This window comes from Mesoplodon bidens (assembly GCF_964165515.1).
Source record: "Mesoplodon bidens genome assembly, chromosome: 3".
Classification (NCBI taxonomy): domain Eukaryota; kingdom Metazoa; phylum Chordata; class Mammalia; order Artiodactyla; family Ziphiidae; genus Mesoplodon; species Mesoplodon bidens.
This window is the reverse complement of record NC_138178.1, coordinates 48,652,404-48,665,088: the sequence shown is the minus strand read 5'-3', so window position 1 is coordinate 48,665,088 and position 12,685 is coordinate 48,652,404. Positions and strand designations below refer to the sequence as shown.

At 42.9% G+C, this 12,685-nt stretch overlaps 1 protein-coding gene across 4 annotated transcripts in view; it reads right to left on the bottom strand.

Moving 5' to 3' along the window:
* The window catches only part of LIPC (lipase C, hepatic type), a 177,680-nt gene that overhangs the window by 36,822 nt on the left and 128,173 nt on the right, over positions 1-12,685 (bottom strand). The window contains exon 1 of one of the 4 annotated variants that reach the window (XM_081228751.1): positions 2,271-2,610. The exons of the other annotated variants lie outside the window; for them this stretch is intronic. Within the exon in view, the coding sequence (XP_081084877.1) occupies positions 2,271-2,307 (37 nt within the window). The 5' untranslated portion in view covers positions 2,308-2,610. Of the gene's footprint in view, positions 1-2,270; positions 2,611-12,685 lie in introns of those variants that run through there. 4 annotated transcript variants of the gene reach the window in all.

The following is a 12,685-nucleotide window of genomic DNA, read 5'->3' as shown; positions in this document are numbered from 1 at the left end:
TTATATCTCTTTATGTATGCATATATATCCAAATTGATATTCAGCACTTTTAAAGCTAATATTTATTGAGGGCTTTCTCTGTGCCAGGCACTTTTCTAGAAGTCTTATTTGTATGAACTTATTTAAACCTCACAACTCGTGAGTAAGCGGTTAGTAAATCCAATGATTTCATTATGAGTGAGGAAATTTGTCCTAATTGTATTGGATAGGAGCTTTTCCTTCTTCAGGCATGTCTTCTGAAATCGTCATTTTTCTCATGTCTTTAGAAGAGCTAAAGACACACCAATGATAAGAATCTGGAGATAAGGCTGTGATTTCGAGAGGGAGAATATCAACTAAGGTAGGCAGTCAAAGCCTTCAGAGGGAGTCAGCCTCTATAACCTGGAAAGCAAGCTGATGCGCTGGAGAGGCTTGGGGTTGCCCTCTGCATGACAGCAACTTCCTGGGACAGCAAAACTTACTCAGAATTAGTCAGAAGGAAAAGCTGGGTGCAGCCATTACATTTCTAATATTAGATTCCTTGCAGCAAGTGATTTCTCTATTCCTAAGTCAGCCACCAGGTTTGAGGGTTCCTAAAATTTCATACAAGAATAAATTATTTCATTTTCTTTTGGGTAAGGACATCATTAGGTGGATGACTGCAGACGACTGAGCTGGCTTAGGGGAGAACCAAGGATTCTGCAGTAAAAGGTCCCGATAGGAGTCAGGACCTGTCTTCCGCCTGTGATGCCTGGGCTGGGTGCTTTTGCTCAGTTCCATGTTTGTCAAGCACCACCCATGTATTAGCTTGTGCTGAGGACACAAGTGCATGACAGGAGCCACAGGTATTAATATGCCTCCTGCCACAGAGCTGTTTGTGAAATTTCTTCACATTCTTATTTTTTTCTTTAAAGATTTATTATTTATTTATTATTATTTTTAAAATTTATTTTTGGCTGCATTGGGTCTTAGTTGCAGCACGCGGGATCTTTGTTGAGGCACTCAGGATCTTTTGTTGCGCGCTGGCTTCTCTCTAGGTGTGGGGTGCAGGTTCTCTCTTCTCTAGTTGTGGCATGTGGGTTCCAGAGCACATGGGCTCTAGTTGAAGTGCTCGAGCTCAGTAGTTGTGGCACGTGGGCTTAACTCCCCCACAGCATGTGGGATCTTAGTTCCCTGACCAGGGATTGAACCCGTGTCCCCTGCATCGCAAGGCGGATTCTTTGCCACTGGACCACCAGGGAAGTCCCGCATTCTTATTTAAATTGCTAAGTGTGTGTGTGTGTGTGTGTGTGTGTGTGTGTGTGTGTGTGTGTGTGTGTGTGTGTGTGTGTGTGTGTGTGTGTGTGTGTGTGTGTGTGTGTGTGTGTGTGTGTGTGTGTGTGTGTGTGTGTGTGTGTGTGTGTGTGATTTCACTTTGTTAACACACTGAAAATATTCCCAGACCCAGGACTAGTGGGAGGGGTCCTCTGGAAGACCATAACTTCACAATTACCCTGAACATCCTCTGGGCCATGTCCTCTGCTTAGAATGGAACAAACCTATGAGATAAATGTAGCCAGAGCTCTGTCCCTGGCTGCCATAGTCAGGCCTATGATTTGTACATGGGCAACACGGACTTCAGAATTTCTAGAACTACAGCAGGATGGAAAAACTTGAATAAGAATTTAGTCTCTACTGGGTCCACAGATTTAGCTCTTAGCTGTTGCTGATTTTTGGTGATAAGCAGATTCTACCAAAGGCCAGGTGAGCATTGCTTCTTCCACTCCTGCCATCTTGAATTTTGCCCTGACCTGAACATCTCACCCTCCCATTTACTTATTATCTTAAAAATATTTCTATGTCTGGATTTCTCAGTTTGGACAATATAGTTACTAATCTTTGTGACATTCCCCAGCTCTTGTGACACCCCAACATCACTGCACTGTAATATTGAACCCAAATGACCCAAGGCATAAACTGCTCCTATGAGGTGATTTATATGGCTGTAGTAATTTTTCAGGTCATTAGAATATTATTTTATTTTATTTTTTTAAATTTATTTTTTATTGAAATATAGTTGAATTACAATGTGTTAATTACTGCTGTACAACAAAATGACTCAGTTATACATATATATACATTCTTTTTCATGCTCTTTTCCATTATGGTTTATCACAGGATATTGAATATAGTTCCCTGTAGAATATTGTTTTGAACTCAGCAGAAATTCCTAAGTTTGCCTTGAATGAATTTATTTTATAGCTGTTCTTTAAAAAACTTTGGGGTCTAGAATTGCTGAAGTAATTTATTACCTTTAGGAGGTTGCCATCTTCCCATTCTCTTTTGCATTCCTGTTTCATCTGTTCTTCTTATTTGTTTATTTTTGCTTTCTCCTTTTCACCATTTTGTTGTCATATAAGGTGATGAGATAAGAGATGGAAGGAAAGCCATTTTCAGAAATCTGATTTATTCTGTTTTCTTTGTCTCTTTTGGCCTGATTTTGCTGGCCATCCTGTAGCCTTAGACTACAGCTTCTCCTTTTGTGGATTCCAGTAAAGAAAGTAAATAGAGGCTGTGTTTTCTTGCTGGAAAGTTTTTTTTTTTCCTCCAAAATTTCTTCTTAGGCTGTACTCCCCTGGCTAAGTCTGAATTTTTTTTTTCTTTCAAGAAATCTGATTATGAAAAAGTATGCCATTCAGAAGAGCTTTCCATTTGTACTGGAATCCTCTGGGGATATGGGGGCTTACTTCCCTAAAGTGGTTCCAAGGTCTTGGGCATATTCCACTCTGGATCAGTTCAAGGTAGGGTAACCAATTGTCCTGTCAAACCAGGATGAGTTGGCCACCTTAATTTGTTTAAGGGCAATTGAGTGAATAAATGAAAAGAGAAAAGATGATAAAAATGCAGAGGTACAATGTTCCTTCCTGCCTAGTCTTTGTGTGGTCCCCTGCCCTGACATGCTCTGCTGTCTTCCCCATTTGCTTAGCTAACATCACTCTTTCTCCAAATGTAAACTCAATCTTCATTTCCTCAGGGGAAATGTCCTGACTTGGTCACATCTCCCTATTATTTGTTCTTTTAGGTGTTTTCGTAGTTGTAGTTTTCTATTTGAATAGTCATTACATAAATGTCTATCTCCCCAGTTTGGTGGTAAGCTCCATGAAAGCAGGATCTAGGTCCGGTTTTGCTCACACTGAAACTTTTGTCAGTAGAGCAAGGATTGTCAAATGTAGTGGTTAGGCCCCCAGACTAGGAGCCATGTGACTTGGGTTTGAGGTCCATTTCCAATACTTACTACTTTTGTGACCTTGGGCAAATTACTTAATGAGATATCACCTCTCCTCTCCCCCTCTAAAATGGTTAAAATTAAAAAGACTGACAACACCTAGTGCTGGTGAGGATGTGGAGCAACAAGAATGATTCATTTATTTCTGATGGGATTGCAAAATACTGTAGCCACTTTGGAAAACCACTTGGCAGTTCCTTATACAGATAAATACACATGTACCATAAGACTCAGCAATTCCAAACCTAGGAGTTTACCCAATAGAAATTAAAACAAATGTCTATGCAAAGATGCAAATGTTCACAGAAGATTTATTCATAATAGCCACAAACTAGCAACAACCCATACCTATCAACTAATAAATGGATAAACTAATTGTGATATATCCATGGAATGTACTTAGTAATACTACTTAGGAATACTATACAATAATACTCAGGAATACTACTTAGCAACAAAAAGGAACACATTTCTGATACATACAGCAGTGTAGATGAATCTCAAATGCATTACACTAAGTGAAAGAGGCCCAGCTTAAAAGCTTGCATACTGTGTGATTCTATTTATATGACATTCTGGAAAAGGCAAAACTATAGTGACAGAGAGCAGATCAGTGGTTTCCTGGGGCCTGGGGATGGAAAAGGCAAAGGGAAATTTTTGGAGGGGTTGAAGTATTTTATATCTTGATGGTGGTAGTGGTTCCCTAGGTGTACATTTAAAAAATTGTTCAGAAAATGAGCTACAGCCAGGCAATACTGTTGTTTCTCCACATGACCCAGGGTCTGGGCCTGGGCACTGCAGGCTGCATGGCAGTCGTTCTGCATCAGTTGCTTATGCAGGGCTGGGCTGGCCTGAGAGGACAAGATGTTTCTGAGTCCTCTGGGGTTGAGGTCAGTTGGCAGGGAGAGCTCCAGCCCTGACTTTGAACCAAATTATTGGATCAGTCTGGGATGAGCCCAGCCCTCCAGGACCTCAGGGAGACCTGGCATACCTGCAAAGCCCTTCCAGGTTCCTTTGGGGCAGGGATGACTAGAGGCACCTAGGGGGTCCATACTTGGGAACCCAAATCATCTGGTCAGAGAGGGTTAGAGAGGAAAGGGACTGGGAGACCACGTGATACAGCATTTACTGCCTGCTTTTAATTCTCTTTCTGTGCATCTCAAGCAACCTCATTTATTGAGGAGTTTCTCGTCTTCCTTTTCTTATTTAGTAAGGATATAGATAACACCATCAATCTACTATTCCAGTCCTCTGGAGAGAATCAGTGTTACCACACCAAATAGGTAGAATTACAGTGAAAAGCAAAGAAATGACATTGTGTGGTACAATCTCCCTTTGTAATTTGTTTGAAAATAGCTTGGTGATGCCGTTCTCCCACCCCCAACCATTATTCCATAAGCACCAGGGACCTCTTATTGGTAATAATGATCTAGTCCAACTTCCTTATTTTACAGATGAAACTGGGACCCAGAGAGGCCAACAGACCTGTCCCAAACCATGCATCTAGTTAACGGCAGAATCAAAAGAACTCAGCTCTCCTAACATCCAAGCCAGCATCTTCCTACTCTGCTGGAGGACAGGAATCCCAACCCACGTTCCTGCCATGTTTTGGGACTCTGTTCCGGTCACTGAGGTAAAGCTCAGAGGACTCACATTCTGTGTCTTATAAAGGCTGATCCCATCAAGTAAGGCCCCTGGTTGTCACATAGGAGACGCATCTTGAGTCTCAGAAGACAGCTGCTGGGGCATCCTCTTGTCGATGGGAAATGCCCCCAAACAACAGAGGTGACCAGAGTAATAAAACCACAAGTCCCACAACCCCTCCAACACCTGTCAGAATTGTCAGCCTCATCTTCAGACCAGAGGTTTTTCCTTCCCTCACCAGAGGGAACTCCAGGAGAATTCTTACACAGCTAAGAGGGCTGTGATGCTGGCATCTGACCAGAGTCAGGCCAGGGGAAGCTAGCTGCCCAGGAGCTGGACAATCACAGGTTCTTCAACAGCTCTTGGAATGGTGGATCTTGGCATAAAGTCTTGGTCTGAGAGTTGCCAAGAGTTATTTTGATAGAAAAATTAACTCAACAGCATTCTTGTTTCAAAATTTTATTTGAATGTTGACGACTGTCCAGCTCCCGACTTTAAGTTTCATTTTCCCTTATCCCTCACTGCCCTGTCTCTGACATGACCTATACAGTTGCCAAGTGAGGTTTCCAAGGAACAGAAGGAGGGGCGGGGGCAGAGGACCTTCACTCTAATTATGAGGTTAGGGCATTGTCAGATGGTATCACAGTCAAGGGCTCTAGGAGCACTGTCCTACTACAGCCCAGAGCTACCACCTCGTGGAGACAAGCACACTGGGAGAAACAGTTGCTTTATTATTGGCAGTACTTGTGCCTGTAAGAGAAAAATGGGGCCCACTCCCTCATCCACAATCAGCTGCCAGAAGATGAATTGGGTACCTTATACCTAGGTGAGGAAAGGAGAGAGGTTGCTGACTGCTTTCTAATCTGGCCCCATGGATGGAAGAGACCCAAGATGAGACCACATCCTGTACGTGGCTTGTTACTGCACAGGGAGACATAGTGCTGTGGAGAGTTTAGCAGCCTATGCTCTGGACTCAGATTACCTAGACTGAATCCCAGCTCTGCTACTTACTAGCTGTGTAGCCTTGGGTTAGTTACTTAACCTCTCTGTACCTCACTTATAAAATGGGACTAGCAGTAGTTAGTCCTATTTTACAGAAGTACTCTTATAGTCTTAATCTTACCTTTAGGATTATTATGAGTTCTAGGTTAAAATATATTGTTTTAAAACAACTTGAAGGAATGATATATGGACTTCCTCTTAGTAACCCTTAGTGATGATGCATGGTCTGTTCTTAGTCACAAGACCACTTAATCAAAGGAAGGAATAGATTCAGTTTGGAACATTTATATTTATTTATTGACAAAGGGGATGGCTCATTTTTGGGGAGGGGTGTTCTACAAAGGTAGAAGTGTCAGCAGTTCCACTAGGCCATATTTCAACATAAATGAAATCAGCAGACTACACTTGATAAAGTGCATGGCTTTAACCATTATGAATTAGCCTTAACCTACTGTACTGGAATCCTAGTGCTGAGAAAAATCTTTGAGAGCGCTCTAGACATAGAAAGCGCATAATGTGTGAATCTCAGTGGTGTATGTGGGAGCCGGCTCAGAAGAGCCAATTGTGTGCACTTCTTCTCAACTCTCCACGTTCAGTAATTTAATGTTGGTAGTTTGAAATTGGCCATATAGGAGTATTTACACCATGGAAATTGGCTAAATATCAAGTTGTTTGTTTGTTTTTGAAAGAGCATCAGTTAAAAAACAAGCTCACCACTGAGTGAGATCTTAGTCCACAAAACTCAAGTGAGTGACAAGTAGCACATTTCTTTATTTTCTTTTATCAGCTTAAATGGGGCATTGAGTCCCCATCCTGCGCAGTTTTGGTGGAGTTCTTTTTTCCCAACTTTGTGCAAAGATCTCTCTATACTGATTATTTTTTATATCAGGTCCACCTGCTAAGAAGCTCAGTCCCATTTTATACAGTCCTCAGAAATTCCACTCTTTGGGGTTGTACTTAAGGGATGGGAAGCCCTTTAAGGCAGGAGGGCACCACACCACCTCCTCCTTTAGGAGTGTCATGGAAACTCTGGCTGGGTTCTTGCTGCTTCGGGACATACCAGCCCCTATCCTCTCCCAGTCAGGGAGTTAAGCATCCTCTCTCTTTCTCATCTCCTTTTGGGGATACCTAGAATTATCTTTTTGGTGAATTTAGGCTTTTACAAAAGATAGGAACATATGTTAGATTCAAGTGGCTTCTGCTTCTGAGTCCTGAAAATACCTCTAAACTAAGGAATGGTGCTGGTGGGAAAATAAATGCAAAATAATATCTCAATAAATTATTCTGGTATTTAAAGATGAGGAAGCTGAGACTCAGAGAGGCAAACTCACTTACCTAAGCTCACACAGCTAGTTTAGAACAAAGAGGAGATTTGAATACTGGGCTTCTGCCCCAGTCCAGCCTCCTCCCAAGATAACACTTCTCTTTCGTGGAGACCCAGGTGGTCTCTACTAGACTGGTTCTGCTTCTATCCACTACTGATGGTCATAACGGTGGTCAACATTTGCTGGGTGATTGCTATGTGCCTGACACTCTGCTAAGCCTTGTGCATACTTTATCTTCCTTTGAGCCTGCTCAGATGTGCAGTGCTTCATCTATCCTCTTATTCTCAGCTCCACAGGAAGAGCAGACCCAGGATGGCTTTTCCAAACAGACCTAGAGCCAGTAGCTTAAGTGGGAAAAGAGAACAGAAATGCTTCTTGTCTAATTTGGGCTCCCAATGGCACAGCTTTGGCGCTCTGTTCACTCGCTTCTTCACTTATTTACTCATTCATTCTCTTTACTCACTTCCTGAGTACCAACTCCATGCCAGGTATTTTCCCACAAATGAAACTTGCCTTCAGCTAAATTGTTTCTGGAGCATGTATTGAATTTGCTTCCCTATTCTTTAAAAAATGTATTTGTTGCACAAAATGGAGTAACAGCAAAAAACAAGTTTTAAAATATAGACTCACATTCTCATCACCCTAATGGATTGACTTTTTATTTTCCTGTGCTTCTATTCTGTATCCAGAAGCAAATATATTTTTCATGTAACTGTGCAGATATAACTGCTTTTTGATTTTTTAAATTTCACATTATGTAACAAACATCTTTCCATATCCCTGCAGTGTTCATACTCATCATTTTTTTTTTTTTGCGGTACACGGGCCTCTCACTGTTGTGGCCTCTCCCGTTGTGAAGCACAGGCTCCGGACGCGCAGGCTCAGCAGCCATAGCTCACGGGCCCAGCTGCTCCGCGGCATGTGGGATCTTCCCGGACCAGGGCACGAACCCGTGTCCCCTGCATCGGCAGGCGGACTCTCAACCATTGCGCCACCAAGGAAGCCCATACTCATCATTTTTAAAGGCTAAGTAATATTCCATTGAGGGAATGCTTTGGAATTTATGTATCCATTTCCCTATCTGGGACAAGCACTGTGTTTTTAATTTTTCACCTTTCTTAACAGAGCTTCAGTGAACTTCACACAGAGAGCTCTTCTTTTCAGAGGATTATTTCCATGAGCATGAATTACCTGGTGTGGGATTGCTTGGTTAAATGGTGGGATCATTTTGCTGACATGGGAGTTGAAGCAATCTTACAAGTAAGTCCCCCACAGGTGTAGTCATAATTATTACCAACCCAGAGAATCCATAAAACCCAAAAGCTTTCATTAAAGGTGATGAGGGGGTGCTGGAGGAATTGGTAAGGCTGATTAAAGGACTCTTTATGTGGTTATCACTTACTTTTTGCTAGTAACTTGGAATTCTGTGTTTTATCCCATCCTCATAACACCTCTGTGAGTAGGTGCTATCCCCAATGAAACTGGGTCTCAGAGAAGGTAACTGTCTGGACCAAGGTCACACAGGAAGTAGTTGAGTAGCCTCATTCTGAGAGTGGCTCTTTTTCAGACCAGGAAGTTAAAGTCACCCACCAGGACTGACCCATAAATCTCCTTTGCCAGGTATTCAGCACCCCACGGGAGGCTCACTGACCATGAGGTCCCTGAAATCAGTCTTTCCACAGTTGCATTCCCATGGTCTAGAGTGTGGCTGTGTTGAATTGCACTTATGGTGACTTAGAAGAGAACTCAGAGACTGACTTGAAGGCATTCCACAGGAGGTAAGCAACTGAGCGCGTTCTTGTTTGGGTCTGCTGTATCTGCTTGTATACACAATGTGGCTTTAGACACTCAGAACCATCTCACTCATATTTAGCTATTGGTGGACTATGTGTGTTTGTGTGTTGGCAGATCTCCGTAGGTCCTGGTTTCTCATTAACTCATCCGTGTTGACCTTGAGCAAGTCATTTAACTTTCTAGGCCTCAGTTTCCTCATCTGGAAAATGAGGACATTGGACCAGCCAGCTGTGAGGTCTCCATGGTGGTACATGAGATGTCCTCAGCTTTTCTGAGTCAGCTGGATCAAGCTTCTAGACCTGGCTTTTTCCCCACACCAGCTGGGTCTCAGTTTCTACCTCTGGAAAACCAAGAGGTCGGGAGAAGATTCCAGGGTCCCTCCAGTTCTGAGATGTGTGAGTCCTAAGACTGTTCTATCTCTGACTTTCAGTAAATAAAAGATGCCAGAGAGAAGTGTTTTTGAGGCCAGAGCTAATCAGGCAAAAAGAAAAGTGAGAGAGCAGCTGCGACCTGGGTACTCCTGGCTCTGTTCCCACAGGAATGCTGCCCTCTCCTGCACTGGAATCTGAGCCTGATGCTTTGCAAAGAGAAACACTTGCAGTATGAGGAATGCATTAAGCATGAACTTGGCCAAACAGCTCCAGTGTTGCTCTTTAAGGCAAAAGTAAACTGTGAGTGGGGGAACGTGAGCTGAAGCACTTGGGATAGGATCTCTAGGGCAGGAGTTTAGGGGCTGCCTTGTGAGGGAATGGTCCTAGCCCACCCAACTACTGAGCCTCCCTGGGGCTTCCTTGGGTTGTAACCTGGGGTTGAGAGGGCAGGTCATTGGGCCCCCTTAGATCTTACATCTTAGAGGGTGAGGATGCACATGCTCCCATTCATTCATTCCACCATATATTTAGTGAGCACGTACTATGTGGAAGGGATTGTGCTTAATGTAGTAGATACAACAGTAAAGAAGACAGACTGTGCTTTCAAGAAGTTCATGGTCACTTGGAAGCAAGTAAATAGACGATTGCTAAATAGACGATTGCAAGTGTTTCTTGGTTGAAGAATAGGAGAGGCAACTACCCAGCCATAGAGTGGCTGGTGTGAAGGCAGCCAGGGTACCCCACTGGTGGGTAGTATTACCAGTTCCCCAGATAATCCTGGGGACTCCAATCAAAGGCTGGTCCTGAGGGGAGGGAAGGACTATGGAATGTGGGAGTAGAATGAGCTCATGTGTGATCAATATGTCGCCTCTGGAGCTTGAGGTCATGGCTGCAGCCTGTACCCTGGGCCCTTCAGCTTTCCTGACACCCTTGGTAGCCCTCATCTCTTTTGAGATTCCCCAACCCTGGGGTCTGCACCACAACTGTTCCCATTCTCTGCATGTTCATTTCCTGATGGAGAAATAAGGAGTGGTTCAGTGACTTGCCAAAGGTCAACAGCTGGCTAAACAAATCAAACTAGTACCAGAATCCCATTTCTCTACCTATCTCTCCATATGCCTAGGTTCTGAAGCTGTAAAACTTTTCTGGGCATGTGCTTTTACCCTTGTTCCACTTTCTCTAAGATATTCTTCTGGATCAATGTCCTCCCTTCACTTCTTATGTCTGGAGGCACAGATGATTAGTGCTTGCCCCATTGAGACCATGAACATGTCTCTTAAAAATTTCTGTGCCATTTCTGGAAGCAATGGGAGAGGCAGAATAGTGTAATGGAAAGGGCACTGGCTTTGGAGCCAGTCGGCTCTGTATTTGATTCTCTACTAGTTATGAGCTATGTGAATTTGGGAAGCTCACTTAATCTCTGGGAGCCTCAATTGCCTTCTCTTAAATTGCACAAATGAATATCCATCTGATATGATTGTTGTGAGAATCAGGTGAAACTTGGTGAAATGTCTAACACAGAGCTTGGCATTCAATACCTCACTTCCCCTTCCCTTCAAAACTTACCTAAGATCTCTTCCACCTCATGTCTTGACCCAACATAGTTCCTTCCAGATACTTTCTGGTACTGACCCACCAAGGTCTTTGTCAGCCTGCCTGTCTAGCACCTTTCTGTGAATTCTGTGTACCTCTTTTAGGTAGTACATAACATGTCTTGGCAATAGCATTTTGCCTTTGTGTCAGGAAAAGGAGGGCCCTCTTCAGAATGAGGACTTCAGCCTCCTCTCTCCCATTTGTCCAAGCTCTTTTGGGTAGTTAAGAATCTATCAATCTTATGCAGTAGCTCTGGAGCTTACTAGGCTGCCTCAACCAACTGGGGTGCTCCAGGAATGCCATTTGAATTAGGCAGCCCCAGGAGCTGAATCAGGCAGTTCCAAGAGCCAAACCAGGCTACAGGTCAATGGGGAAATAAAACTCTGACTATAAGACATACCCAGCCAGGGTTCTGTCCTTAAACCACTGCTAAATGAATACTTGCCCTTCCAGGATCCCCTGTTTTACCTAATCTTCTACATTTGAGGGCAGTGGTTCTCACATATCCTTGTGTTTAAGATGCAGACCCCTGGGCACCATGCCCAGAGCAGCTGATTCAGTAGATCCGGGAGGCCTGGGAATCTGCATTTTTCTAAGATGGCAGATCATCCTGAGAATAACTTGTCTAGTGGTTAAGAATATGAGCTTAGATGCAAAAATTCTTAACAAAGTCTTAGCAAACCAAATTCAACAGCACATTCAAAGGATAATACATTATGATCAAAGGGGAATTATCACTGGAATTCAAGGATGGTTCCACATATGCAAATCAATTGATACACTACATTAATAGAAAGACACAAATCATATGATCATCTCAGTAGATTCAGAAACAGCATTTGACAGAATTCAACATCATTTCACGATTAAAAACTCTCAACAATTGGGTATAGAAGAAACACACCTCAACATAATAAAGGTGGTGTGTGACAAATCCACAGCTAACATCATAGTCAGTGGTGAAAGGTTGAAAGCATTCCCTCTAAGAGAAGGAACAAGCAGAATGCCCACTCTTACCACTCTTATTCAACATAATACTTGAGAGACAGCAGAAGCAAGAAGAGCTATAATCCTTCAGCCTGTGGAACAAAAACCACATTCACAGAAAGACAGACAAAATGAAAAGGCAGAGGACTATGTACCAGATGAAGGAACAAGATAAAACCCCAGAAAAGCAACTAAATGAAGTGGAGATAGGCAACCTTCCAGAAAAAGAATTCCGAATAATAATAGTGAAGATGATCCGGGACCTCGGAAAAAGAATGGAGGCAAAGATCGAGAAGACGCAAGAAATGTTTAACAAAGACCTAGAAGAATTAGAGAACAAACAGAGGTGAACAATACAATAACTGAAATGAAAAATACATTAGAAAGAATCAATAGCAGAGTAACTGAGACAGAAGAACGGATAAGTGACCTGGAAGGCAGAATGGTGGAATTCACTGCTGCAGAACAGAATTAAGAAAAAAGAATGGAAAGAAATGAAGACAGCCTAAGAGACCTCTGGGACAACCTTAAACACACCAACATTTGCATTATAGGGGTCCCAGAAGGAGAAGAGAGAGAGAAAGGACCTGAGAAAATATTTGGAGAGATTATAGTCGAAAACTTCCCTAACATGGGAAAGGAAATAGCCACCCAAGACCAGGAAGCTCAGAGAGTCCCAGGCAGGATAAACCCAAGGAGAAACACGCCGAAACACATAGTAATCA